This window comes from Eumetopias jubatus, unplaced genomic scaffold (assembly GCF_037043125.1).
Source record: "Eumetopias jubatus isolate StellerSeaLion01/CBP00866 unplaced genomic scaffold, mEumJub1_p1.0 scaffold_3, whole genome shotgun sequence".
In the NCBI taxonomy this organism is placed as follows: Eukaryota; Metazoa; Chordata; class Mammalia; order Carnivora; family Otariidae; genus Eumetopias; species Eumetopias jubatus.
The window spans coordinates 193,639,594-193,664,045 of NW_028274809.1; the positions used below are offsets into that span (position 1 = coordinate 193,639,594).

Here is a 24,452-nt window from a genome sequence, read left to right on the forward strand (position 1 = left end):
AAGTAGTTACAAGCGTTTACTGCACTTGTCCTTTTGTATTTGCTCACGAGAACATTAGTGAAGCTCTTTGCTGGCAGACGGGAGACTCGCTGGGCTGGACACACACGGGCAGCAGAGATGCTCTCGTCCTTTGGACAGGGCAGGAGAGGATGGGGTCGGTCTTCACCAAAGCACCTGCAGAAGCGGCTGTGGGCCAGGCGCCGGCTCACAGGAAGGCCGCACTCGCGGGCGGAGTCTGGCGCTGCAGTCGCCTGGCGTGGCCGCTGGAAGAGGCAGGGGCGGTCCCCTCTTGCGGGCCGCCCAGGGGCTTATAGACTCCCCATGGGCTCCCGGCTGGCGTAGCCTGTCTGTGGCGTGTTCCTCTTTGAGATGGGGACGTAACCCTGCTTCCTCCTGACTTCCTTGAGTGAAACTTCCAGAACTCTCTGCCCACAGTGGGATGTCTGATACTGCGTGGTTGCAGGAAATGCTAGGGCATCTCGACTTTGTGGCCCATGGCGGGAAGAAGATGGGGGAATGACAAGTCCCCTCCACCTTCAGCTTCTCTGTCCTAGAACCGCCTTCTCTGCTTTTGAATGATGCTACTACGTTCTCAGTATTGGCGATTTGTAACTGATTGATAACGCACTTGTCTGGGAGACCGTAGTGCAGACAGCTGAGCTGTGACAGTCGCATCTTCGGTGCATTTCTCTAGTGCTGGGGCTCCCGCTCGGAAGCAGCAGCAGGAGAGGAGAGTCAGATTTCCTGTCCTCAGGCAGCCGTCTCATCAGTGAGAGCGTGCACAGTGCCCCGGGTGCAGCGACAGCACTGAGTGTGAGCGACGCCGCGCCTGGGGGGTGCGTGTGCACGGGCCGCTCTCCCGGGACTCCGAGCTCCTGCAGGGCAGGGCTTGCCTGATGCCCTCGGCACCGAAGCAGGTGCGCAGGGAGGTGGCCCAGCAGAAGGAGGAGCGGGTGACGCTGGTTGGCTTGGATCTTCTGCTGTGTTCTGCCACGTCCCTGCCACCCAGCCCCCAAGTCCCCTGTGTGCTGCGAGGGGGATGCCTGGACTCCAGAGAGGCACAGAACCAGACCTGGTGACTGTCACTGCTCCGGGTCCTCACCTATGGGGAACTTTTCAGTGGAAGACAGAACGGTTTGGTGCTGCGTGGTTATGCCAGCCTGGAGATTCTTATTTGTTTGTTTGTTTATTATTTTTATTTTTTAAAAAAAGACTTATGTTAGAGAGCTTGCACACACGGGTGGGAGGGGCAGAAGGAGAGAGAGGATCTCAAGCAGACTCCCCGCTGAGCGTGGAGCCCGACACGGGGCTCGACCCCGGACCCTGAGATCACAGCCAGAGCTGAAACCAGGAGTCAGATGCTTCACCGACTGAGTCCCCCAGGCGCCCCCAGCCTGGAGATTTTTAAAGTGAACGGGCCTGCCATCTGGGTCTGAGCTCTGTGCCCTCGGGGTGACATTAGCTGTGGGAAACCACTGTTGAGGTGCCGCCTTCTGCCTGGGAGCTTCGGGCCGGGGAGGGGGGCGGAGGGACAGTGTCCAGAGCCGCTGGAGGACCACAGTCCTGGGGGCAGGGGTTCACCCCTCCGGCCCCCGGCACCAGCCGTCCTCGGGGTGCTCGGGGCTGACCTGCCTGGCTGCGACCTTGCCGGTGGAAGCGGGGACGGCCTCATGGGTCCTCCAGCCAAGAGGAGTGGAGGGCATTCTTTTGAGAACAAACTCCTTAAAAACAAACCTTGGACCGTCTTGCTTGGGTCTCAAGACGGGAGACTGAGAGCCTGGTGACGCTTGCGGTCTCCGTGGCGGGTGGGGGGCTGGAGGCCGGCTGGAGGGGCAGGAGCCCAGCTCCCCTGGGAGCAAAGGTGGACTCACACACCGGGCCTTTTCTTTCTGTCCAGAGGTTTAAGATTACCATCAGCCTGCTCGTGTTTGAAATCCTCTGAGCAGAACGTGGAAGACAGGAGGGAGAGGACAGGGTTTGGGGTTTGGTTTGGTTTTAACCAGGGAAATGTGCCTCCTCGTGTTTCATGTTAAGGCCAGACTGAGGCAATCGGAAATCATTAGCTTCGGTCTGACTGTGGCCGCCGTCGGCGCCGTTCCTGGAACGCGATTTGATGGTCCTGGATCCGGAGACAGGCCGCAAATGCAGCGGTCCCAGGGCCTTTTGGGGGAGAGCGGCTCATTGTCCCCCGGGTTCAGCGTGAGGGATCCTCATTCTGGTGCTGGGCAGAGAGATCCAGAAAGCGTCCACTGGGACCCGAAGCGCACGCCCAGAGAAGTGACACGAAGGACGCGTGTAGGTACCGAGCAAGTTGGGGCCAGCAGCGCTGGGAATAAAACCAGAGGGACCTGTGCGTACTGGGGGACCGGCAGGGGAAGCCCTGAGCTTGTGTGTTGGCAGGAAGATGGGGGAGGAAATGGGCCTCTTGTTGGGCAGGGCTGTGGGGTTGGTGGTGCTTGCCGCATGAGGGAACCGGGCTGTGTGTCTGCCGGCCAGAGTTACCCCAGTCTGGTGGCGGCTCCTTCCTCCCTGCAAAGACAGGCGAGGCTCTGTGCCTCAGCGCCCTGCTCGTCCAAACTCCTCCCTAGATGCGGGCAGGCAGTGGTGGGCTTTCGAAGCTGCCCTGGGGGTCTGAAAGGAAGCCAGACCTGGGAACAGCATGGAGGGCGGGCTGGCCGTCGGGGGCCAGGCGGTCAGGGAGAGCCTTGAGGGGGAGAGTCGGGGGGCCTGAGCTGGGATGGCAAGGGGCGTCGGTGGGAGGAAGGGAGGTGGGTGGTGCTCAGCCCCGGGGTGGCCTCCTCCCGGTGGGGCGTGGCTTGGGGCCGGGACAAAACCGCCCCAATGCGTGAGGCGGAACATAAAACACTGAGGTGGAAAGGTGATATTGTTGGTAATAATATTCAAGTCAGATCATGTCCATCTTTATTCTCGAAGACAAGGCCTGCCAGTTACCGAGTCAACAGGGGGATGTCATAAGGAACCACACATGAGCTCAGACACCAGCACAAAACCGCGTGGTTGGGAGCCGTGTGCGCCACACATGACTTCCGGGGCTTTCTGTCTCAAGGGTCCTTACCAGCCGTCTGTTTACATTCAGGATTGCCTCCCAAAAACCTGACTTAGGTTTCTTTTGCTGGATTTTCACAGGAGGGATCGTACCTTAATGTTTGTTCTGGGACTCAGGAGGACATTCTCTGCTCAGACGATTTCACATGCTTTTCAGTAATCTGAATAAGCAATCAGCAGTGGTTTTGAAAATTTGCCAGTTCGGTGAATTAGACTGTGACCTTGAAACCACGGAATCAGGGATTTTTATATCCTTGAAACAAGAGCCTAAATGTCAAGGGGAAAATCTAGGACTTTGTTTTCCTTAAGCAGAAGTAAATAATATTTTTGTTTATGCAACCTTTATTCCGTGCCAATATCATAAAAGAAGGCTGTTTGTTTAACTGAACGTTGGGGCAGTAAACATTCGTTGGACGAAAATGAATTTCCTTTTAAACGTACTCCCTCCATTTCTGAATAAACACTGCAAAAGGTTGCATCTAGTTGTTAGGACTTCGAGAAACGACTATGCTGTCTTTGGGCAGGGTTAGCTCATTTTCCTTTGAAAATCTGTTTCTCACACTGCAGACTCATGTTTGACTGCTGGAGGTTTGTCCTGTGCAAGAAAACTGGACGCAACCATCATTCTTCCCGGAGAGGCTCCGATGAGGCCGAAAAAGAAGAAGGTGACCCTCAGGTCGACGTACCTGACGTCCTCAGGCTTGTCAGAGACCCACCAGAGGGGTCACATTCACCTGCAGGTAGGGACCACTTTAATCCTTAGTTTGACCTGGAAGCTCAAAGTCCTGCCCTTAGCTTTTCTGGTCCTTGTAGGAGATGAGTGTGTTTTGGGTCTGGGAGGACAGTGTCTGTCGTGGCGTCCCGGTGGCACCCCCGTGGCACCCCCGTGGCACCCCCGTGGCATCCCCGAGGCGTCCCCGTGGTGTCCGCGTGGCGTCCCCGTGGTGTCCGGCTGCAGGCCCAAGGCTGTTACCTGCCCACGTGGACCCGGTGAGGAGCTCCCAAGATGCTCCTCACTTGGTCCTGGAGGTTATTGCGATGAGCGGGTTAACGCGAGAGGAGAAAAGTTCGTCTGGGTTAGGGACGCAGCACAGTGTGCAGCTGGAGGGGAACCATCAGCAGGCTTGGCTTCGGTTCTCAAAACTACAGGAGCTGCTGTGGAACTCGGTGGACGCAGCTCTCACGGCTCAGCAGGTCAGTGGCTGGTGCCCGGAGGACAGAGCGAGCATGACCCATGCGGGCTGAGAGCCCCATGCTCCTCCGTGCCCAGCCTGACCCCAGTCCAGGCCTGGGTCACTTCCCACGGGCTCCTGGCCGTCTCATAACCGAAGCCGGAGGCTGGACCCCTGGCTGCGGTTCATCTGCACTAAATTACTTGTTGCCCTTCCTCCCCACCCTACTCTGAAAGTGGTTTTCATTAGATGGGGCAAGCCACGTGCTGACCCCCGAGGGACAGCACAGATGGGATGGCGAGTGTCCACCTGGGGCTGTGTCCCTCGCAGGCTGTGTCTGGGTCTCCGTGCAGCTGGGGCGGCCCTCGCAGAGCAGGCCAGCTGGGCCATCGCTGCCACTCATCCCTTGCGTGTCTGTGTCCACGTGTAGGCATTTGTGCTGCCAATGGCGGTGTCTCGTATACTCCCCAGATCAGCGGTCCTGAGCCACAACTCTGATGACGGACCCTTGCACGTGTGAACACCGTTGGCCACTTGAACTTGGCCGGTGGGTGGTTCCTTCTGGTGGGGTGGCCCCACCGCGTCTCCTGTAGGTTCAGAAACTTGATTTTTGTCCCGTCCCTTGTCGGTGACTGTTGGGAGCGGGAGGCTGATGTCAGGCTCCCCTCGATGGGGCTCCGCGGCTCTCTGGTGCTCTCCGCGCTGGGAGCGGGCACGTGGGATGGCCACCTCGGGGAAGGCGAGGGCAGGAAGGGCTGGGGACAGGGCTGGGGACAGCGCTGCCCCTCACCCGGTGCGCCCGCGCTGGGAAGGGCACTTGGGAAGGCGGTGTGCTTCCCGCGTGAGTGAGAGCACAGTTTCGTGGCGCGGACACTGGGGAGCGCTGACCTTTGCGGCTGGAAGGTTATCTAGTCCTTCCCTGCTCAGCTGGGCCGCAGTGGCCGGGCTCCGGAGCGGCACGCTGGGACTGGACTCTGGTTGTCGCTCTGCAGCCTGGAGCGTGGGCTCTCCGTGGCGTGGTGGCGGCAGCACCGTGCCCAGCGGTAGCAGTGAGGACCCCAGGGTGTCGCGTGCTCGGGCGAGGGGGTCAGGGCCGTGCCCAGCCGGCCTGTGCTCTCGCTGGGTTCACCTCCTCTGTCCCCCAAGCTGCAGACCTCCATGGCGCTGTGCATCCTGCTCTGTGGACGAGGCCCGCTGGGCCCCACAGCCCCTCCCGAGGGGACGGGAAGGCCCCCCTGTTGTCCTTGCTCCCTGTGGAGATGGGGGGAGCTGGTGCCGAGGGAGGGAGGCAGGTGCGGGGCAGACTCTGAGTAGCTCGTTTTCCAGTGCACAGAGTGGGTCTGTAGCTCTCTGTCCGGTCTCGGCTCTCCTGTGTGACCGCCGGCGGCTCAGAGCCTGCCCTGACTGCCACAGCCACACGGGGAAGGCCTCCCTCCATGGGGCGCTGTGCTGATGGCCTCCTCGGGGGGCCTGCTGCCTGTGACCTGGCCCGGGGGCCCGTGAGCCACCGCTCACAGCGGCCATGGGATGGCCCCTCGGAGGGAGGTCATCGCAGGTCAGTGCTGGGGTCTCCTTCCTGGGGCCAATCCTGGGCTCAAGCCTCGGCTGGAGTCTGGAATGGACCCCAGCGTGTGTCCCCCGCCCCCTTTCCCGTGGCCACAGCCGTCTTTCTGGGAGCAAGTTGCGGCAGATGCTTCTTCTGCTCGATGCCTTTCTGTGGGCCCACGCTGACCCCGGATATAGGCGGGGGGGTCTCTGCTTACCCCTGCATTCTGGCCCAGCCATTCGAAGCTCCCCTCCTCCCACGCCCTGCAGGGGCAGCTGCCTCTGCTGAGGACCCCTGGTCCATGACCCGGTCAGGGCTGGCCTTTATCACGCACCCGGGGCACCGGGCCGACAGTCCCGGATCAGGGGCACTGATGTACCAGGGGGTGGGGAGGCCTGGGCCCTCCCTCCCCGTCCGGTTCTGGGCAAACAGCTGAAGCAGAAAGGAATGGAGCCCGTGAGCTACTAGGACCCCACGGAGGCAGGACAGGGGGACTGAGGTGGGAGCCGGTGGCCTCGTGGGAGGGTGGGGTGAACCAGGCACCGGTGGTGTTTACGGGCCCACGCACACATGCACACGTGCATCCCGGCGAGTGGAGCTCCGAGCTCGTCCGGCTCTGGATTCCCTGCTCTCCGCCTTCTGTGTGTCGCGGGCACAGGTGGGGCCCCAGCGTCCACGGTCGCCCCGCCACCCGCCTCCCTGTGGCTCCAGCATCTGCTGAGCGCCTCGGTGAGTCTGCGGCACGTCAGGCAGGAAGCCTGTGGCTTTGGACGGTGGGTTGGTGGGTCTGAAGGCCCTCTGTCATCTGAAACCTCGAGTGTGAGAGCGCGGGCAGCGCGCCCATCACGGGGGCAGTTCCTCGTCACCGCGGAGGTGCTGCGTCTGGGAGGCCTGCACTGGGCCGGCGGGCCTCCCCGGGTTTGGATGCCGTTGCCCCGTGGTTTACTTTGCAAACAGTGACATCGATCGTGATGGGTTAGTAGGGTCTTTAGTGATGCCCACAAGCCTTTGAGTATCATGCTTGAACAGGTACTGGGCAACGTTTTGAGGATAAAGGACAACAAAACGTGGTTCTTGACGTGGGTGTAAAGCGAACGATTGCCGTCCGCCACATGAGGTTGAGTCGCGAAGCTGCCGCTGTGTCAGTCAGCCGCCCGGGGCCGGGCGAGAGGAGCCCCCGATGGCCGGCAGCGCCCCGGGAGCCTCGCGGTTCTCCGCTCTCCCAGGACCTCCCACACACGCGCTCCCGAGTGGCATTGACTTGGGGTTAGTTATGGCCAACATGACAGGTCACGGGACCTGGAAGAAGGACTCTGAGCGTCTGGAGAAGCCCCTCACGGGGACAGAGATGACTGGGAGGCTGCTCATCACTGAGGCTCCCTCCCCATGCACCCCTCCCCCCGCCGCAGCAGCACGACAGCAGAAGGACTGATTTTTATTTCTGTGGGAAGTTAGTGGTTTTCTGTGTAATTATGTGCTTTATGATGTGTGCTGTATGATTAAGGTGATCCCAGGGCCACACTGTGCCTGATGGTCATGATTTACACCAACGGGTGTTTGGGGAAAAGTGAAATCACGGTATTTGGAGCCTGGTGATGCTGTTCCGTTGCTTAGATGACACCTTCCTGCACCCCAGGCGCTCTGACGCCCTTGCCCCACGCTGTTGACCCCAGAGCCCTGCTGACCTGTGTCTTCTTAGAAATCGGAACCTGAACCAGCTCCTGGGGGCGCTTTTTAAAAGACAGCGTCATAGTGGTGCCTTCCAACAAGTACGTGATGTTGGCTTGTCTGTCTCCTGAGATGTTAGCAGCCATCGGTGAGCGTTGCTCGGATTTATCACCTAGCTCTTGAGAGTTGCAGTGTCCTTGTTCTGTCGAGATTTCCCTTCTTATAGTCACCTCATGACCAGAAGCGTCCCCCTTACCTCCTTGTTGCCGTGAGGTGCAGTTTGTAGGACAGGGGGTACACAGGCCTGATTCTTCCCCTTGTATCTACCAGTTTCTAGGATAGTGAGTTTGCCGTTAGCATCTTCCCAAGGGTTTTTACAAATATCGCTATAAACTCTTACAAAATAAAATTTAAGTGAATACATTTAAAAGATCTCATTGGCTTTGTTCAAGGGATCCTGAACGGGGCAGCGTCCCACCCAGCAGCTGGAAAGGGGCTCCGAGCAGGTGGACAAGGTGAGAGGCTCTGAGCAGGGGGCGCTGATGAGGAACTTGGTCTGGAAAGAAATCGGGTGGTGATTGCAGGGTCACTGCTCACGGGTCCATCTGGCAGATCACCCAACTGACTGGTGCTGGTCACTCCGTTTCTGGGGGACTTGAAGCTGTAACTAAGTCTCAGTTTGGTGACGGGGGCTTAGCATCAGTGGTCTTGTTTTTCACAGAAGTAAAAGACTTAAATATTTCATATATCTTAATCCATCGCAGCTGTTCGTATGGGTCGGATTGTCCTGTTTGGGGCCTTGGGAGCCTCTTCGTTCGGCCTTCGGATCCACCGGGCCTGCTGCCACATCCTGGGCACGTCCTTGCGGAGAGGAACACGGGCGGGTGCCGGGCCAGTGGCGGGCCTAGGACGTACGACACAGTTCAACCTCAGATAGCTCACGTACACATGAATTCGTGGACTGAGTACTCCTTGGCCACAAAAGCTACCACGCGGCTTGCTCGCGGGAGAAGCCAGGCGGGTCTCAGAGACACTGAGTGAGGGACGCACACACAGTTCCTGTTGTGGGGCCTCCGGGGAGGAGGGTCTAGAGAGGCCGAGCGGGTCTCCCAGCCTCGGGTCGCACCACGAGTGGGATCCCGTGTGCGGCGGGCGTCCAGCACGCACGTGGGTCACAGCTGGTCCGAGGCGCGCGTGGATGACCGCCTCCCCCGTCGCAGCCCCCCCGCCCCGCGTGTCTGTGTGTGTCTGCAGCCCGGGAAGGAGACGCGCTGAGTTCCCTCCCTGCTCTCCGATGCCCGGGCCACGTGGATCCCGGGTCTGTCTCCCGCTCCCAGCCCCGATCCGTTTCCAGGGACAGCAGCATGCGGCTCCTCGGCCGTTTCCCACACGCGCACCTGGTGGTGTGAACGGCAGTGGCCTCTCTGTCACGGGCCCGGGACCATCACGCCCGAGGGAAGGTGGGATTCAGATTTCCGGCCATGGGGTCCGGGCCTACCCCGCCGGGGGCACAGCCCCATCACCGTGTCTTGAAGTCTCTCAGAATCCTCTCTATGTGGTTATGTCAGCAGGTGGAGAAGTAAATTCCTTTGTTTAATTTTTCAATGATTGCCATTTTAAATTCCATTTTACTTTGTAATTACGTAAGATGACCACATGTTTCTGAACCGAATACTGCACACCCAGAGACGTTAGGGTCTGTCCGTCTGTCCGTGTTTCCCCTCCCCCCAGAGTGACTTCTCTGCTTTTCAGGTATTGATGTTCCTTCTGTTGTGCAAGTTTTTGAAGTACAAGTACATATTCTTATGTCTTGCATAAAAGGCTGGTACTGCTCGCACTTCCCTTCACTGTGCTTTCTCCTAGCCCAGTAAATTTTGGACTGTGACACCCGCCCCCTGGGTCTGTCCCCGTGGCTGTCCTGCCCCTCTGCACATGCGTGCGGGGTTGGCAGGTGCTTCGCCTCTAACACCTGCACTGTCCTCGGGGCTCCCGCTGGTGTGGGATGGTGGATCCTGGGTTTGTCCCTGAGGGACAGGGGGCCATGGGCCCCACTGGGCACAGTCCTGCCAGGACCCTTAATGCTGGGGTTGCTGGGGTCCTCGCTTTCTGGGAGGATGAACTGTGCGTGTCTGCATGTCCACGTGTGTCTCTGAGTGTGTGTCTTTGTGTCTGTGTGTGCCTGCATGTCTGCGTGTGTGTCTGCATGTGTGTCCACGTGTGTCTGTGTGTGTCTGCGTGTGTGTCTGCGTGTCCATGTGTCTGTGTGTGTCTCTGCATGTGTGTCTGTGTGTGTCTGCGTGTGTCTGTGTGTCTGCGTGTCCGTGCATGTGTCTGCGTGTGTGTGTCTGCGTGTGTGTGTGTGTGTCTGTGTGTGTCTGCGTCTGTGTCTGTGTGTCTGCGTGTGTCTGCGTGTGTGCCTCTGTGTCTGTGTGTCTGCGTGTGTGTGTCTGTCTGTGTGTGTCTGTGTGTGTGTGTGTTTCTGCGTGTGGACAACATTTGAAGCAGCGTGTCCTCTCTCGGTTGCCTGGTGCAGCAAACACCTGCGGGGAGATGCGTGAGGTTTCTGTGTCTGTTGCACCGGTTCCCCGAGAACTTGGTTGACAGTGGCTGGCACCTCTGTTCCTGGGGACAAACGTGATCTTTGGGAACGTGGGGCTTGGGAAGGTGGGCTGCCTGCAAACACAAGGTGCTTTGTCTTCCTTAAACCGCTCGGGGCGGGGCGCTTCTCTGCGGGATCCGAGTGGCAGTCCGGGCTAGGCGTGTCCCGTGTGCCTGGTGAGGGCAGCTGTCCGTTCCCGCCACAGCGAGGATACAGCCTGGCCGGCAGCTACCAGAAGCCCCTCACTGGTGCTGTTTGAGTATGGAATTTTCTCTCCTGCATCATGTGCTATGTGGGGATTTGGGGGGTCATTTTTACACAGATCTTTTCTTTTCCAAGACTGCAGATTATTTCTCGATTGCTTTGATGACCTAACTTTCCTGCTGATCTGCGGCCCCCCTGACTCCCTGTTCAGTGCTCACACCACATCCAAGCTTTCCTGGAGCCCCGCTTGTCTAGTCTTTTCTCCCCGAAGCAGTCTGGACCCTCTCCCCCTCCCTCCTTCTTTGCTTTCCTTCTTTCCTTCTTTCTTTTTTTGGGTTTGTAATAAATCCTACACATCTTCATGACTCACAATCAAAATGGTGTAACAGGTACACCGGGCCAGTTCTCACTGTGAGCCTGCAGCACCTGCCGGTCTGTGCCCGCAGGTGGTCTCTCCTGCGGGATCCTGCCCTCCCTCCTGGCTTATACAAAGGGCAGCACCCTACAAATCCCGTTCTGCACATTCTCCCGCTCTGTGTATCTTGGACGTTGTTCCGCATCAATGAAGAGCGAGTTGTTCATTCTGTATTCGTGGCCACATGTAACCCTCCGTACACACGGCCACAGCTCCTCAGTCTGTCGGTGGACGCTTGGGTTCTTCTCCTTTCTCGCTGTTGCAAACACTGCTGCGGTTAGTGACCTTGGATGATGTCATTGTGTACGTGTGGCAGTGTGTGCATTCCAGGTTCCCAGAGGCTGAGGGGGGAGCAAGTCCTTTTGCTGGTTTTGCTCTGAGTCGCAGCTGCACTGTGGGCTCCATTGTGCACCCAGAGCCGTCTGGAGAGCGGCTCTCCGCAGAGGCTCCCAGGACCAGGGTCTCCGTCCTGTGTTTGCCAGTCCGAGGGCGGGGAAGGGCCGTCTCAGTGTGCGGATGTGACCGCACTTGTCCCACGGAGACCTGGAGAGCCTCCTGCTTGGTTTCGGACTTGTTTACACCTCTTGCTGCCCATCTACTAATTGGCTTGCTCATCTTCTAATGGTTTCTAGGAGCTCTTTCTAAATTAGGGAGATTGGCCCTTGTGACTGGAGTTGAAAGTACTTTTTCTCAGATTGCCATTATCTTGATTTTTTTTTTTTTTTGCCATTTTTGAAATGTAGTGGAATTCCAGTATTTTGTGGCTTTTGGATGTTGAGTTGTAGTTTAAAAGGCCTTGGTATTCCAAGGTTTTAAAGGAATTCACCCATTTTTCCCCCCTAGGACTTTTATTTACGTGTAAACCTTTAACCCTTTTGGATTTATTTTGTTGTATGGTCTCAAGTATGGATCCAACTTGGTTTTTCTAATCTGGTGGTCCCAATACCATTTATTAAAATCTCTGTCTTCACTCCACAGATTGGAGACACCACCATGAAATTATATTAAGCTTCCATATGTATTTGAGTCAGTTTCTGTAATTTCTGGTCTATGTCATTTGTCTGTTTGCCTTCCAGTTTCTGGTGCCACTCAGCTTTAGTTACTGGGGCTCTGGGGCATATTTTAGCATTTTATCTGGTTCATTTCACTTCATTGCTCCTTCCAAGTGTTTACCTGACCATTCTTGCTAGCTTTTCTTTTTCATATAAAATCCAAAATTCATTCTAATTACATAATTACATAAACAAATCAGCAAATGATTATGGTTTTATTTCTTTGAGTTTTTCGTACTTCTGATTTCTTTTCCTTGTCTAATTGTATTTTCCGGTATCTCTAGGGCATTGGGGATTGGTGGGTACCCTTGCCTAGTTTAGTGTGTTGGGGAACACGCCTCCTACAGTCTTCCTCTTCAGTATCACACTGGCTTCAGGCTGAGAGGGGGACAGTTCAGTGTGTGTATGTGTATTATATTAGCATACCCATCGATTTTCTTTTTTGAGTATTTTAAAATCAAGAACAAATACAAATAAGTTTATCAAGTGCTTCTTTAGTGTCTGGAGATGATCATGACATTTTTATTTAGGAACAACATCAAAAGGAGGTATGTTTATACATTCCCCACACTTAACCCTCTGCAACCTTTTTTCTGTATTTTCCTGGCATAAAGCCCAGTCAGTCATGGTATCGCTCTTTTTTTATCTTTTTTTTAAAGATTTTATTTGTTTATTTGACAGAGAGAGACACACACAGCAGAGAGAGAGCAGGAGCAGGGGGAGCGGCAGAGGGAGAGGGAGAAGCAGGCTCCCCACCGAGCAGGGAGCCCGATGCGGGGCTCCATCCAAAGACCCTGGGATCATGACCTGAGCCGAAGGCAGACGCCCATCCGGCTGAGCCACCCAGGCGCCCCATGATATCACTCTTCTAATAGGATGTGGATTTTATCTAATTACCATTTCTTTCTTCTCTGCAGCTTGATGTTTGAATGTAATATGTTCTGGAAATCTTTCCCATCACCCCCACCAAGGGAAAGCTCACACAACTTCTCCTATTTTCCATTTCCTGCCCTTTTAAGGAAGGAGCCAGGGACGCTAATCACATCTGCCCAGAAAACTGGCCACTTTTCTACTGACGAGGTAATTATTTGAGCGTTTGTCTCTTCTCCTGTTTGAGTGCCAACCTCTCAAGGTAGAATCTGTCTCACAATCCTCAGCAATCACAAATTAAGGAGACATGTTGTATCAAGGAATGCATCTAGTACGTATGCTGGGGTGAGAAAAATACTTAAGGTGGCACCCCCTCTGTCCTTAAAATTCAGTCCAGGGTAGGAAGCTGGCAGCTCTCCAGAGGCTGAGGAAGGAGCTTTGGGATGACAGGAGCTGTTCTTTTATCCTCTCTCAATGCGTGTAGACTATTTGATTAATTCAAATTCTTTTAAAAGGTACAAAATTCTACATTATAATTTTTAGTCTGTGGCATTTCCCTAGCTATGTATTCTAAAAGATAAGAGCTTGCAGTTTTTATATTAAAATGACATTTCATACCAAAAATGTTAGGAATCACTGTTTTGTTTTGAAAAAATACTTTGAGGGACACCTGGCAGGCTCAGTTGGTAGAACATGTGACTCTTAATCTTGGGGTTGTGAGTCTGAGCTCCAGTTGGGTGTACAGTTTACTTAAAAACACAATCTTAAAAAAAATACTTTGAAATGCTTTGAAAAACGTAGAAAGCATGTAAACTATGCGAATTCTGATCGTCATTGTTATAATGGGTGTGTTGGTTTTCCGTACCCTTGCTGTAGCTGGTTTAAAATCCCGTCTTTGTACTTAGCAAGACAGCTTCTTCAGTCACCCTCTGGTCACTGTGTCCCTCCATTTCAGTGGCCCATCTGTGACCCTGGAAGGCAACGTCTTGTTACACTAAATAGACCATGAAGTGCACTTGAGATGCAAGATTATGTTTCTTCGTGCTTCGAAGGACCCAACAGCCAGAATGATTTCTCCGCGTCTCGTCTCTTCCTTCACTTAGCTCAGCATGGCTGAATTACGCACATAGAATAATTTTCTGTCCTTCCCTTTTTAAATAAATAGACACACCAAGTCCTGTTGTGCCTTCTCACGAAATGCCCCATTTCCCGGTGTCTGAGGTTTCTGTGCTGGCTCCTCCCACCCCTCCTGGAGCTGTCCCTTATACACTTTGGACTTTTTTGGGTTCTGAGGCTGGGAGCACGAAGCTAATTGTGATACCTGGAGAGCGAGGCATTCGGGGAAAAGGGTTGGCGGACATGCCCACATGACCTCGCTTGTGTCTCCTGGGCCAAGCTAGACTCCTGAGCCGTGGTTCAGTAAACGTGCGGACTTACAGCCTTTTGAGGGCTGGGACCAGGTGCCTGCAGACAGAGCTGTCGGGAACAGGCCGGACTTGATGAGGGTCATGAGTTCAGGCAGCTGTTGACCTGGGGAGCAGCCCCACGCTGGGGCTGTCAGGGGAGAACCGTTAGCTGCGCTGTGGCCACATGTGACAACTGTGTCGTGCTTGTCTTGTATGGAGGCCCCCACCCTTCAGGGACATGGGCCGACGGGCGTGCATGCAGAGCCACGCAGGTGTGCGGGCTTCGGCGTGGACTCGTGCACGTGGGCGGCCGGTGGCTATGGACGGAGCTGGGCTGGCTGTGTGCTGATGAAGCTGTGGCAGCTCACGTGCTCACTGTTTCTGTGTCTGTTGGAATTTCTCTGATTCACGGAACATTCTTCTGTGACGGAGCCCACGCAGTGGGGACCCCTGCTCACGATGCGCTCCACTGTGTCCTGAGTGCGGCCGCCCTCGGGGTCAGAAGGAATCCTGTGTGCGGACGTGCCTTGGGGCCTCCCTGAGACTACCCACGGACATTATTTCGGTCTAGCCGGCCACGGTTAATGTGGCTCACGAAGACGCAGTCTGGAGGCAAGGGAACTGTTTCCAGACCTTTCAAATAGATGTGGTGACTTTTCCCTTCTTAAAAAGTCATGATGTGGGGCGTCTGTTTGAGGTTCTCTCCCCCTTTGTCCCTCCCCCCTCAAAAGAAAAAGTCATGAGGATTCTCTGCTCCTCGTATTTGTTTTATGGGAGGGTTGGCATTTCGAGTTTCTTTTAATAGCTAGAGTGGACTGTCCTGTTGCCCGAGGCGTGTGGAAAACGATGGGCCCCAAGTGAAATGGGCGTGGTTCTGGCACCGGAAAGGACCGTGTTAGAGAAGGCTCTGGAAGTTTTGTGACGCCGGCCACACTGGGATGGGCATGTGCTGTGTCACATCCCCCCCAGAAAGGCTTCTGTGTCGAGTGGCTGTTCTGGGCGCATGAGTAGATGAGGGCCCACCACCCCGACAGCTCTCCGGCCCAGCGGGTGGCTGTCTGAGATTGGCACCTGTGCACACAGACCCCGGTGGTGCCAACCAGCCTCCACCGGGACCCACTCTTGGAAGCCAGCGTTAGGAAGCCCCTCGGCCGACTCCCGACGCAGCTGTGCCCCAGAGGCTCGACTGACTCTGGTCTTCGGGCCTCTCTCTGCTTCCCTGTGAGATCTGTCCGCACAGCCGCGTCCTGCCCGGGGACTGGAGAGGCACAGCCTCTCCACATCCGTTTTCCTTGCCTCCAGATTGAGTTCTGTTGGTTAATCCCGCTTTCCCCATCAATCGCAGTGGGGCCTCTGTGAGCCCGAGGGTCTGTTCCTGGGTCTTTGGTGCCCCTTCCTTGCACCGCGGCCACAACAGAGCTGTTTGTTCAGGGTGCTGACTGAGTCCTGCTGCAGGTGCGGTGGGGGGGTCTGATCCTGCTGGCGCTCTGCCCCCACAGGCCAGGAAACGGGACACAGCAATGTATGGGAGCCTGCCACTGCCGCCCCGCCCATCTGCAGGGCATTAGCCAAATCCCTCTGCAGAGAACAGCGGGGAGTTGATTTTAAACTCATTTCCAGATTAACTCTTCAGATTCCCTAATGAAGTCTGAGGTAGGCAGAGTCTGTCTTTGCCTTCTGGTGCCGTGCACAGCGGGTCAGAACCAGCAGCGGATAAGCCCCCGAGGTCTGCTCTGCCCATCGCACCTGCTCGGCACCCCCCACCCATGATCGGGGGTGAGGAAGCCCGCGTCACGTGTGGGCGTGGGGGGGGGAGCCTGGCACCGTCCCTGTGCCTGGTGCTCTGGCTGGCGGCCCGTTGCCTGGCTTCCTGCCGTCGTGGGCCGTCCTCTTATCCTCCCCGCGGTCGGCGCAGAGAACTCACTCCCTGCAGTGGGAATGCAGAATGGTGCAGTGATGTGGAAGACAGGGGACGTTTCTTGCACAACTAAGCACGCTCTCCCCACGTGACCCAGCTGTCGTGCTCCTGGCCATTTCCCCAAAAGAGCCCGAAATTTACATCCACAAAAACCCCGGCACCTGCCTGTTTCCAGCAGCTGTACTCGGAATCGCCCAGTGCACCAAACCCTGCGGTGCATCCAGGCAGCGCTTTTATTCAGCACTAAGGAGAGACGAGCACAGAGAGCGAGGGGCAGCGAGACCACTCTGCGTGACATAATGGCAGACCCGTGAGTGCGTCTGTGAGCTCCCCGCACAGCGCAGAGAGTGAACATCAGTGCACACCGGAAAGATCATGGGGGGGGGTCCCAGGAAGAAGTGCAGGCGGGCAGGAGAGGGGCAGAGCGGGGGGCGCGTGCACCCACAACGGGAACCGCACACGGGCTCTGTGGTTTCTTGCTGCTGTTTGACCTCCGGTGTTTAAAGGCCTCTTCAGCTGTGTGTTTTGATGATAGTGTGAATAGGATGTTCCGTCCAGACCTGCAGACCCCTGGCCCTCTGGGTGTGTGAACGTCAGCCGCGGAGGCTGGTGTGTGACCCGGGGGGCCGTGCCGGTGCTGAGCCCGCTCACTGCTTGTCTGTATTAATAATCCGGCACACATGCGGCTTGGTCACGTGTGGAACGCAGTGAGTTTCTGGGCTCAGCTGCAGGTAACCCGATTTTCACCTACAGGCATGTCCAGGGACCGTTCCTGACGCACCCTGTGCCCCATCAGGGACAGCTCCTAATCCCCTGCGTCTTGGGCCGCCCGCCAGCGGCCGTTCCCGTGCCCCCCAGCACACCAGCAGGTGGAGCTGGTGCACACCTTCCACATTTGGGATCCCACGTGGTGTCAGAACAGTGGGGACGCAGGCTCCCTGCGGAACCAAGTGCTCACGGCTTCAGCTCAGGGATTCCTGCAGGTGCGCCACTGCCCGCAGGCCACCCGCCCCACTTCGGGGACGCCTCAGGGGACACAGCCTTGTCCTGCGCTGCTCGGCCGGCTTCTGGACACACAGAGCAAGTAGATGAAGGGGTCAGTGCGACGGCTTGGTATCGCCCAGACGGGGCCGTGTGTGCGTGTGCGTGTCCAGGAGTGTGCAGACCACCTCGTCAGCCCTTCGCTTCATTTTTACTAACAGCTTCATTTCAGCGTAACTCACAGACCATAGACTTTCACCCCCTTTATTTTTTTAATTTAATTTTATTTAAATTCAATTAACATATACTGTACTATTAGTTTCAGAAGTAGAATTTAGTAATTCATCCGTTGCATATCACACCCAGTGCTCATTGCATCACGTGCCCCCCTTAGTGCCCATCCCCCAGTTACCCCCTCCCCCCCCCCAGTAACCCTCAGTTTGCGTCCTGGAGTTGAGAGTCTCTTGTGGTTTGTCTCCCTCTCTGATTTCATCTTATTTTATTTTTCCCTCCCTTCCCCTATGATCCTCTGTCTTGTTTCTTAAATTCCGCATATGATAATTGACTTTCTCTGATTGACTTATTTCACTTAGCCTAACACCCTCCAGTTCCATCCACGTCATTGCAAATGGCAAGATTTCATTCTTTTTGATGGCTGCATAATATTCCATTGTGTATATATACCACCTCTTCTTTATCCATTCATCTGTCGGTGGACATCTGGGCTCTTTCCATAGTTTGGCTATTGTGGGTGGACATTGCTGCTGTGAACACGGGGGGCAGGTACCCCTTTGGATCACTCCATTTGTATCTTTGGGGTAAATACCCAGTAGTGCAATTGCTGGGTCGTAGGGCACTTTCACCCCCTTTAAAATGTACAGCTGGGTGGTTTTCAGGCTGTTGGCAGGGTTGGCCACGTCACCATGAACTTGAGGACACTCATCACCCCTGAAAGAAACCCCACCCTGTGAGCCGTCGAGCCCTATCCCCTGCCCCCACAACCACGGCTCTGCACTCGTTCCGTGTGGATTTACCTGTTCTGGGCATCGCGTGGAAATGCTCACATGCAGCGTGCAATGCCTGTGTGTCTGGCTTCTTCTAGGAGCGTGATGTCTTCACGGTTTGTCCTGGTGCAGCCTGTGTCTGGCGCTCCGTCCGTTTCTGTGGCTGAACCCCATCCTGCTGTGCGGACAGATCAAGCTTCACCTGATGGTCGGGTGGGGACGTTGGGTTGTTCCCACATTGGGCCATTTTGAATCCCGTCGCCATGAACTTCCACACACGGTTTCCATGCGAATGTGTCTTCACTGCTCTTGGGTGCACGCCCAGGGAGGAGGTGCTGGGTGTGTGGGGAGTCTGGGTTTAACCGACGGAAAACTGCCAGACTGTTTCCCACACGGCTGCAGCACCTTCTATTCCCAGTGTCTCCACATCCTCCCCAATACCTGCTTCTGTCCATCTTTTCTTTCCCCCCGTCCTGGTGGGTGTGGCACGGTGTCTCGCCGGGGTTTGGATTTGCGTCTCCCGGACGGCAGAGGACGCGGAGAACCTTCGCATGCTTCCCGGCACCATCTTACGTTGTCTTCATGGAGACGTCCGTTCAGGTCTCCTGCCCGTGCTGTAGTTGGGGCGTTTGCCTTTTCGGCATGAGCTGGAGGAGTGCCCTGCGTGTTGTGGGTCCAGGTCCATGGCCCCCTTCTGCGTCCTCAGCTTCCTGCCCCGGGGCCCTCACCTGGGCCTGATGGGCACTGGGTGGGTGGTGGGTTGCTGTGGGGCCGGCCTGCGCCCTGAGGGGCGTTGGCCACGTCCCTGGTTCTGCCAGCAGAGGCCAGGGGCTCCCCTGCTTGTGCTATAGCCCAGGCTGTCCCCTAGGGGTCAGAGTCGGCCTGGGTGAGAAGCTGCATCTGCGTGTCGTCGTCTGCTGTGGATGCATGAGCCCCCTGCACACACGAGCGGGCATGTGCCCCCAGGTCTGTGTGAACATATGCTTGGGCGTACAGAGCCTGACACAGGCTTGCTCGGGAGACCTTTCCAGGGAGGACGCGAAAGGTGGGCAGTGCCCTCGTGGAGCTAGCGTGTGCCCCGGAGCACGAGTCTTCTGCTTCTTGAGGCTGCAGTCCGCAGCAGGGACCCGGGGAGCGGGAGGGCACGCATCGGGCGGGGTTGGGGGAGGGGACTGGAGGGCGAGTGTGTCGGGGCCCGGGGTCTTCACCAGCCCAGCGTGCCGGCTGGATAGGCTCCGGGAAGGGCCAGGCAGTGAGAGCCTGAATGCACCTTCTCCAAGCTTCCATGGGCCTCTGAGGGGCACCTGATGGGATGCCCCTCAGAGGGGATCGAGGGGGGCCAGCCTTCCAGAGCAGGGCCTGGGACACACCAGCCTCTGGGCACCAGCTCTGGGCACAGACGCCCTCAGGAGGCACGGGACAGTGGCACCGACACCCCTCGCCCCTCCACCAGACACCACGTGGAGAGGAGCAGGGAGATGGGGACTGATCCAAGAGGATGGAGTTCCCACGATCACGGTGAAGTTGCTGGCTTGAGCTGAGTTTGGCTGGGCATACCTGGGTTCTTCCCACGGCTTTGGCGCAGGAGGTGGGGACTGAGAGCGGACGCAGCAAGGAGAGTGCCCGTGGTCCTTGTTCCTCTGGGGGGCGTGTTCCGTCCGCATCTGCGGTCCACGTCGGCCTCAGGTGTTGGGGGCAGTGTGGCCAACAGGCGCCTCACGCGCTCGCTCACAGCCCCAAATAGCTTAGGCGTTTACAGATTAGAATGGGGATATCACAGTGGGGCAGAGGAACCTCGGTGCTTCACGCCAACACTCTTTCTTCTGTGGAAACCTGTCCCCTCTGAGTGGTGGGGCGTCAGTGCCTGCTTCCCCGGCCCTCCGCCCACGGCCCGTGCTGTCTGGACCTGGCGCTCTGCCCCGGCCACGGCTCCGGCTGTCTCTGAAGGCTCTGGGGAGCCCCACCCCTCCTCAGCGCCTCCGAGTGCCCCCCGGGGAACAGCGTGAGAAGCTGAGACCCATCTGCTTCACACTGGTCCCAGGGCACAGGCCCGAATCGCCTCCCACTCACATCAGTGCCACCAAGACCTCGGTGTTGGATGCAGCCCCACGAGGACCTGAAAGGGCGTGGATCTGGCCCTGGAGGACACGGCCACCTGTGGACTGCGCTGCACAGAGCTGGGGTCGGCATGAGGTGTCCCTGTGGGTAGCTGGAAATCACTTTGTATCGGAAGTGGCCTTCAGGAAGATGGTTGTGATGCTGGTGAGGCACATGCCGCATCATCGGCTGGTGCACGGGGCCTGGGGGGCATGTGGGGCCCTGCCCGCGCTGGCTGTGGTGGTGCTGAGGCCCTGTGGGGGAGTGGGGGCGAGGCCGAAGAGGGGTGAGGGCCGATGGCACTGGGCTCGTGACCGTGGAGCTGAGCTGTGGGCTGTGCGAAAAGTCGTGTGCTGTGCAGAAAAGTGGAGGGCAGGACTTTGGGGCACGAGCTGGTATAAAGCAACGTGGAGGCCAAGCTGTTCTCAACACCAATAGCAAAAGAAACAGGAGACCACCCCACCTCAGGAGCCCCCTCTCGGCAGACCCCAGCGTGGCGGCTGCCCTGGCAGCTACAGGGCCGGGTGGACGCGGGGAATTCGCGGGTGCTCGTGGAGTGCCTTCTGTATCCGGGCCCGGCACCCCCGGCCAGTGTGTACCTTCACTCTCGGGAGGAGCATCGTTAGATGCTGGTTTGCGAGCATCATTAGAAATCAGAGAAACCCCTCCTTTCAACTAGTCTGGCTAAAGGTTCATCAGTTTTGTGGGTCTTCTCTATCTGCCCATTTTCTAGTTCTTTGATTTCTACTTTTATAATTTCCTTCCATCTACTTTGGTTTTAAGTTGTTCTTCTGTTTCTAGTTTTTGAAGGTGGATGTTTATGTCACTGTATTTAAATTTTTCATTGTTCTTTTTTCAGAGAGAGAGAGAGTGCGTGCGTGTGCTTGTGCATGAGTGGGGGAGGGGCAGACGGAGAGGGAGAGAATCTCAAGCAGACTCCCCGCTGAGCGCAGAGCGCAACACAGGGCTCAGTCCCACAACCCTGAGATCATGACCTGAGCCAAAATCAAAAGTCAGACACTCAACTGACTGAGGCACCCAGGCGCCCCAAACATGGGAATTTTTGAATTGAGAAATATGGTAACTGAAGCAAAAACTGTAAACCAATGGGCTCAACACCCCAAGAATCAGAAAACGTGAGGATAAAACAAAACTTGCCCAATCTGGCAACCGGGAGACAGTAGACTGGAAAAACAAATGAACAGAGCCTCAGGGACATTTGGGACTCTAACCAAAGACCAGACATTCACACCACTGGAGTCACAGAAGGAGAGAAGACTGAAAACTACCCAAATTTGGCAAAAGGCACAAACACAAACATTTGAGAAGTTGGTAGAACCCCAGTTAGAATAAATCCCCCCAAATCACACCAAGACCTCTCATGGTTGAACTCTGAACACTGAAGACAAAGAAACGCTTCTTGAAAAACACAACTAGCACATCTTGCTCAGTAGGATATAGACCATTTGAATAGCCTAATGGCGAGTAAGGAAGTTGAATTAGTCGTTTTAAAACCCACCACAAAGAAACTTCAGACCTAAATGGTTTCACTCGAGAATTCCAACATGCATTCAAAGAAGTGGAGGAGGCACTTCCCAGTTTGTCTTCTGAGGCTAATATTATACTGATGCCAGACAAAGACAGAAAAGAAACCTATGGACCAATATTACTTATGAATACTGACACAAAAGTCCGTAACAAAATATTAGCAAGTAGAAGTCAACAATACATAAAAAGAATTTTTCACAGTGACCAAGGTGGGTTTTATTGCAGGTGTGCGGGGCTGGTTCAGTATTTCAAGATTTATCAGTGGAACCACATCAATGGACAAAAGAAAAAAAAAATCACGCCATCGTTTCAATCAGTACAGAAAGAGTATTTGACAAAATTCAACACCCATTCAGAAAAACAGGAATACAGGGGAACTTCCTTTTAACGTGTTAATGAGTACCTACAGAGAACACCTACGGCTAACAAACAGAGTGGGACAGAGTCAGGCATGCGCTGTCAGTGCTCGTCCTCAGCCGCGTAGGGCTGCAGAAGGAAACACAGGTCATGGAGATTGGCAAGGAGGACTCAGCAGTCTGTTCACAGATGACACGATTATCTAATTATAAAATCCCAAGGGCTCTACAGAAATACTCCTGTAACTATACAAGAGTGTGTAGCAAGGCTGCAGGATACAAGATAAACATTCAGAAGTCAACTATTTTTCTGTTTATAGCAATGGACACATGGATGCCAAAAGTAAAAATACAATATTATTTACAATTACTAAAAAAAAAATGAAACACTTAGGCGCAGCTAAGAAAAGCTGTGCGGGGCTGTGTGCCGCCCCTGCAAATGCTCATGTAGGGACTCAAGACCTCAGTGAAGGGGAGACGGGTCCGAGACTGAGTGTGTAGCACGTCTGTTCTCACCACACTGATTCATTGCATTCCTAGCAAAATCCCAGAACGGTTTTTTATGGACGTAGACAAGATGATCCTAAAATTTGTATGGAAAGTCAGAGGAGCTAAAATTCTTACAACAATCTTGAGAAGGAAGAAAAAAGGAGCGGTGCACTTGCTATCAAAACATTACTTTGCTACGTGTGCTGGGGCAGCAGGGTGCTTACTGGCAGACGAGCAGAACCTGGAGCACAATAGGAAACTCAGACTGGCACCAGTGGGACCAACTGATTTTTGGCAAAGGTGGCAAATCAATCAGTGCAGGGAAGATTGCCTTTTCAACAAATTGAGCTAGAGCAATTGGCGGTCCAGAGGCAAAAACAAAGACCAACCTAAATTTCATACCTTACATAAAAGTGAACTCAAAATGGATTACAGATTTAAACAAAGTATACAACTTTTATCCTTTTGGAAAAAATACAGTAGATGATATTTGGGATTTAGGAATACACAGAGTTTTTAGACCTGATGCCAAACACATGATCCATAAAAGGAGAAATTGGCAAATTAGACTTTGTCAAAATTAGAAACTTACACTCTGCAAAGGGTGCTGTTCAGAGGGTGGGCAGACTAGCTGCAGCCTGTGGGAGATCTTCAGATCACAAATCTGATGAAGGACTGGGAGTCTCCAAGCTCCCCAGCACAACTGTCAGTCCAGTTAGCAAATGGGCTTCAGGCACAAGCAGATCCTGGGGGCAGATACAGACATTAGGCAAGCCCACGGAAAGATGTGTAACCCCATTAGCATTTACAGACATGCAGATAGAACCGCACGAGATACCACTACGCTCCTTCCAGAATGGCCCCCAGCATGGGGGGATATGCTGGGAGGTGGGATCACCCCTTGCTCCTGGCAGGGACGAAGCACGGAGTGGCCACTCTGCAGAGTGTGCGCCCACGTCTGCTCAATGTGCTGCTGTCCTGCAGCCCAGCAATTGCACTCCCGGGTATTTAGCCCAAGAAATGAAAATTTCACACAGATTCATGCACATGAATGTTTATGTTAGTTTTATTTGTAATAGCCCAAACGTGCAAAGAACCTAATGTCCTTCAGCGGGTGAATGGCTAAAAAGACCCTGTGATCTGTCCACACCGTGGAACATTAATCTGCTCTGCAGCAACAAGAAGGAACTGCACACAGCAGCCTCGGTCAATCTCCAGGGAATCGGGCTGCGTGAAGGGATGCAGTCCCCAGAATCCTGCGCAGGCTCACCACAGAGACACACGGGTCCAGCTCAGACCACTGAAGTACAGCGGATCCCACAGTTAAAGAGCGTCCAGTGAACATTTTTGGTTTCCAGTGCATATAGAAGTTACGTTTATTCTCTCTGTGGTCTACCAGGTGTCCGATAGCGTTGTGTCTAAAAAATGTACATACTTAATTAAAAAATATTTTACTGCTAAAAGGTGCTAACCATCATCTGATCTTTTGACAAGTTGTAATCCCTGATCACACGTCACCAAAAAAAATATAATGAAAAATTTGAAATATTGCGAGAATCACCAAAATGGGACGGGGACACGAAGTGAGCACGTTCTGTTGGAAAAGTAGGGCTGGTAGATTCTCGATTCAGGGTCTCTACAAACCCTCCTTTTGTAAAAAGGCAGTGTCCGTGGAGCACAAGAAAGCAAGGTATGCCTGTCTGCTTGGTTCCATTTCTAGAACATTCTTGAAATGGTGAAATTATGGAATCAGAGAACAGATCAGTTGTTTCCAGGGGCTCAGCAGGGGTGGAGCGGGAAGGAGGCGGGTGTGACTGTGTAGAGACTCAGGTGCTCGTGGGGATGGGATGCTCTGTTGTGTCTGGTTGGTATCCGTGCTGTGATGTCTGTGGTGGTTTTTCCTGTTGTATCCGCCTTGGGGGAAGGGCACACAGGATCTGTCTGGATTATTTCTTATAACTGCCGGTGAGTCTACAATTATCTAAAAAAAAATCATCATCACAGCCCTATTCATGCACTGCCAACAAGCCCACACACACAGGGCTGCGTTGGGAGGGTCTC

The 24,452-nt window shown here is 54.9% G+C and overlaps 1 protein-coding gene across 13 annotated transcripts in view; it reads left to right on the forward strand.

Annotated features, from left to right (window-relative positions):
- MCF2L (MCF.2 cell line derived transforming sequence like) overlaps positions 1-24,452 on the forward strand; it is a 134,910-nt gene that overhangs the window by 1,930 nt on the left and 108,528 nt on the right. For 11 of the 13 annotated variants that reach the window (XM_088021916.1, XM_088021903.1, XM_088021909.1 and 8 more), the window contains exon 2: positions 3,634-3,806. In XM_088021916.1, the coding sequence (XP_087878042.1) occupies positions 3,638-3,806 (169 nt within the window). In that variant the 5' untranslated portion in view covers positions 3,634-3,637. Of the gene's footprint in view, positions 1-1,534; positions 2,300-3,633; positions 3,807-24,452 lie in introns of those variants that run through there. The other 2 variants (XM_088021907.1, XM_088021906.1) reach the window with 2 other exon arrangements.